The sequence below is a fragment of the Rhagoletis pomonella genome, unplaced genomic scaffold, assembly GCF_013731165.1.
Source record: "Rhagoletis pomonella isolate Grant_MI unplaced genomic scaffold, Rhpom_1.0 Rhpom_scaffold_04258, whole genome shotgun sequence".
Classification (NCBI taxonomy): Eukaryota; Metazoa; Arthropoda; class Insecta; order Diptera; family Tephritidae; genus Rhagoletis; species Rhagoletis pomonella.
The window spans coordinates 1-3,817 of NW_023462808.1; the positions used below are offsets into that span (position 1 = coordinate 1).

At 35.2% G+C, this 3,817-nt stretch overlaps 1 protein-coding gene across 1 annotated transcript; it reads right to left on the bottom strand.

Moving 5' to 3' along the window:
- Positions 1-1,601: 1,601 nt before the first annotated feature.
- Positions 1,602-3,817, bottom strand: LOC118754628 (the record flags this gene model as incomplete). Its single annotated transcript, XM_036489520.1, is given in 4 exon segments — positions 1,602-2,219; positions 2,843-3,124; positions 3,183-3,312; positions 3,571-3,817. Coding segments are annotated over 4 exon segments (1,119 nt in total). The 3' UTR covers positions 1,602-1,736.

Sequence of the window (3,817 nt, forward strand, 5' to 3'; positions counted from 1 at the left end):
GTAACGGTAGCAGTCCCTGGCCGAATTTATTAAAATTTGTCAAACTTTAAATTATGACGGGAGTGATATGTGACGGGCATGTTTTTTCGAAAATAAAAGCATATAAATACCTAAAAGCAATTCGCACATATTCCTCTGTGATATACTGTGCGTTACTTTCGTCAGGTTTTTTACAGTGGCCAAGATATGTTTTCCTTCAAAAAATAACTATTTTGTGTATTTTGTGAGGGGCGTGATATTAAAATATGCTTTGATTCAATATACAATGGGCCGTATGCATAAAAAAATAAGCAATTACTTTTACTTAAAATTTCATACCTTTCACTTAAATTTGTTTGAAAAAATCGAGTAAAAGGTCTGAAATTTTTAGAAAAAGCATTTGCTTAGGTTTTATGCATACGGCCCAATAAAATATTTAGTACTTGCCCGAAAAACTTGAATTACACTGCTAAAATGCTGACGAATGGTTCTCTGCATTGACCGTTTAAACCATGCCAAAAGACAATAGACTACGAAAATCAGCCTTGTCAATTTTGAAGAAAATTAACGTCTCATATGAGAATAGTACAACCTAAAGTACCTTACCTTGTTATGTTTTTAACATGACAAAAACTTGAATCTGAACACGAAATCAGAATACAAGAAAGTAGAAAAGTTTTTGAGATATTGCCAAATTTCGGGTTTTTTTGATCTAAAAAAAGTGCACTAACTTACTTGTAACTTTCTTTCGATGCAGTTAGCCAATTATAAATTTCTACTTTCTTGTATTCTGATTTCGGATTCAGAGAAAAATTCATAATGTCGCGGTTGGCCAACTACATCCAAAGAAAACTGCAATTAAATAAGTGCACTTTTTTCAGATCTCAAAAGCGTGAAATTCGGCTAAATCTCAAAAACTGTTTTACTTTTTTGTATTCCAATTTCGAATTCGGATTCAGTGGAAAATTCTTCATAAAGCGTCTACAAAAATGTCGCGGCTGGCTAACTATATCTAAAAAAATTTTAATTAAGTGAGTGCATTTTTTCAGATTTCAAAAACCCGAAATTCGGCTATATCTAAAAAAACTGTTGTGCTCTCTTACATTTTAATTTCGTATTCGGATTCAGCAGGAAATTTTACATTAGAATGCATACAAAAATATAGCTGGTCGGACAATTTTTTCATTTCTGTAAACTTGTGTTATTGCCGACAAAAATGAATGGCGGACCCCAGTTCGTTCTGATGAAAAAACTGTAGTCCTTTTGCCACGCCCAGCACAAATTATATATCGTTTGAAAGCTTGGAAAATAAGCTATTCACATAAGCCATTCGCGAAAAAAATGGTACATTGTTTAAAAAATGCAATAAATTTGTTTTATTGCAAATTTTTTGCAAAAAAAATTTCAAAAAATTTCAATTTCCACCACGGAAAGCACGGTAAACGTTCAAATAGATCAGCAATTTTTGATTCCTTCTCATAAGTGTGACATGAGATAAGAATTTTAAGAAAACTTGTGCTAAGAAAAAGGGTTGAAATTTCATATTTAAATTCGTATAACTCGACAAAAAACCATAGCAACAACGTGGTGGAGATTGAATAAAATGCTGCAATAAAATGTTTTTCCTCGCACACTTGACGAATTTTGCCCCAGACCAAAATTCTTTGGGACTACAAAACTGAATAACCAAAAAATATGTATATAAAAGTGTTAATTAAAAATTTGTTGGAAACTTTTTGAATATCGCTAAGTTTTTGTCAATTTTGTAGTGTTTGCATCATTGTTTTATGTATATGAATTTTATTGTAGAATGACATTTTTAATATTGAGAAAAAAAACCAAATTACTAATAGTTCTGTAACTGTATATATATTATTTTTACCTACCTTCACAATAGCCTCCGTCATCTTTTGATTGCCACCATATAACCGATTAATGAAATGTAAGTCCTTGAAATACCACAATGTACTGATATTAGTATTTTCCAATGCCATACGATTACACTCTCTTTTATATACAGTGCGTAAATTGTCCCACTTGCGAGTAACTGCATCTTTAGCCAATGACAAATTAAAACGTCGTTTGAATTCCATTACAATCCACTCAAGAAAGTGCTGACGTTTGGCCCGATCACGAAATTGTGGATGACGGTGGTCCCACAAGAAAGTATTGCGCCTATATGAATCGATAAGGAATTGTATCATTTTACGATCCTTTATATGCATTGCTAGACCGGAGTCCTAAATAAAAAAAAATATATATATATGTTTTATTAAATTAACATTAATGTAATATTTATGGCAATGTCTACAAACACACGCGCCACGGTAAAATTACGTGGATTATGTGTTGACGGAGAAGTGGGGCAGAACTTCTTTATGCGTAGGCGGCCTTCGGCCGCGCTCAGGGATATAACCCTTATTACTCAGAATTCTCCTTTCTGTGATGCCGGAGAAGTGGGACAGAACTTCTTCTACGTAGGTGTCCTTCGGCCGCGCTTAGGGATTATAATCCTTACTACTCAGAATTCTCCTTTCTGTGTTGCCCGAGGAGTGGGACAGAACTTCTTTCTGCGTAGGCGGTCTTCGGCCGCGCTAGGGATTATAACCCTTAATACTCACAATTCTCCTTTCTGTGGTGCCGGAGAAGTGGGACAGAACTTATTTCTGCGTAGGCGGCCTTCGGCCGCGCTTAGGGATTATAACCCTTACTACTCAGAATTCTCCTTTCTGTGTTGCTGGAGAAGTTGGACAGAACTTCTTTCGGCGTAATTTTTACCGTGGATCTACGGTAATTTTTAACGTGCATCCACGATAAAAGTTACCGTGGCGCGTGTAAGTAGACACTCCCTATATATATATACCGCTCCGTTATTTCCTCCCAATAAAGATTGTTCAACTAAATCATCATAATTATTTTCATCTTCCTCATCTCTTGGATAAATAGGATCTTCCTCATCATCATTGTTGGTATAATCGTCATAATTTCCGTAATCATTGGTATAGTTGTCTCCGCCTCCTTCCATTACAACCTCAGGCTCAGTACGTTCTTGCTTTACTGGATAAATTGAATTATCCGCTATGCCTCTTTCACTAGGAAACCCAGGAGTTATTGAATTATCTGCTTGTGGTAGTTCATGTTGCTCCTGGAAGAAATTTAATTGTTATAAAGGTAAGCTATAGCTAGAGATAATATGTATTTACTTCATCAACTTCTTCCTTGATCATAACTGTTTGTGGTACCAAAAGTGAGGGGTCCGTATCGGTAAGATCTTCAGTACCTTCACCACTTCGGCCGCTATTTGTTTCACCATAAGAATCATCATATCCGAGTCTAAAAAGGATGTATTTATTGCTGATAAAACAGTTTTGCTACGTTATGCTGATATTAATATGTGAGCGTTCGTAATATCGATTTAACTCATCAGTTGGTTACATTCCATTTGATATGTATATATATTTACTCACAATTATATAAACCTATATAGTAAATATATACGTATATATATACACACATATATTTTGCGCAACTCTGGCTTGGAAAGGCAATCACTTTTAATAACACACAAACACGTACTAGGTACTAACTTACCCTAGCATACCACCAAAGAAACCTTTTTGATCCATTGCTTGAGTTCCATGGTCGGTTTGCATGTGTCCTATAAATGCATCGAAATAGAGAAATTTGGCCGGGCAAAACATACAACCCAAAGCAAAGAATTGCTGATCCTCTGTGGCTGTGATAATGCCGCACTCTTTCGTACACAAACGGAAGATGTCTTCATCGCTTGTTGGTTGATATGGTAAAACACTCATCTCGAACTACCAAAATTTAGGAG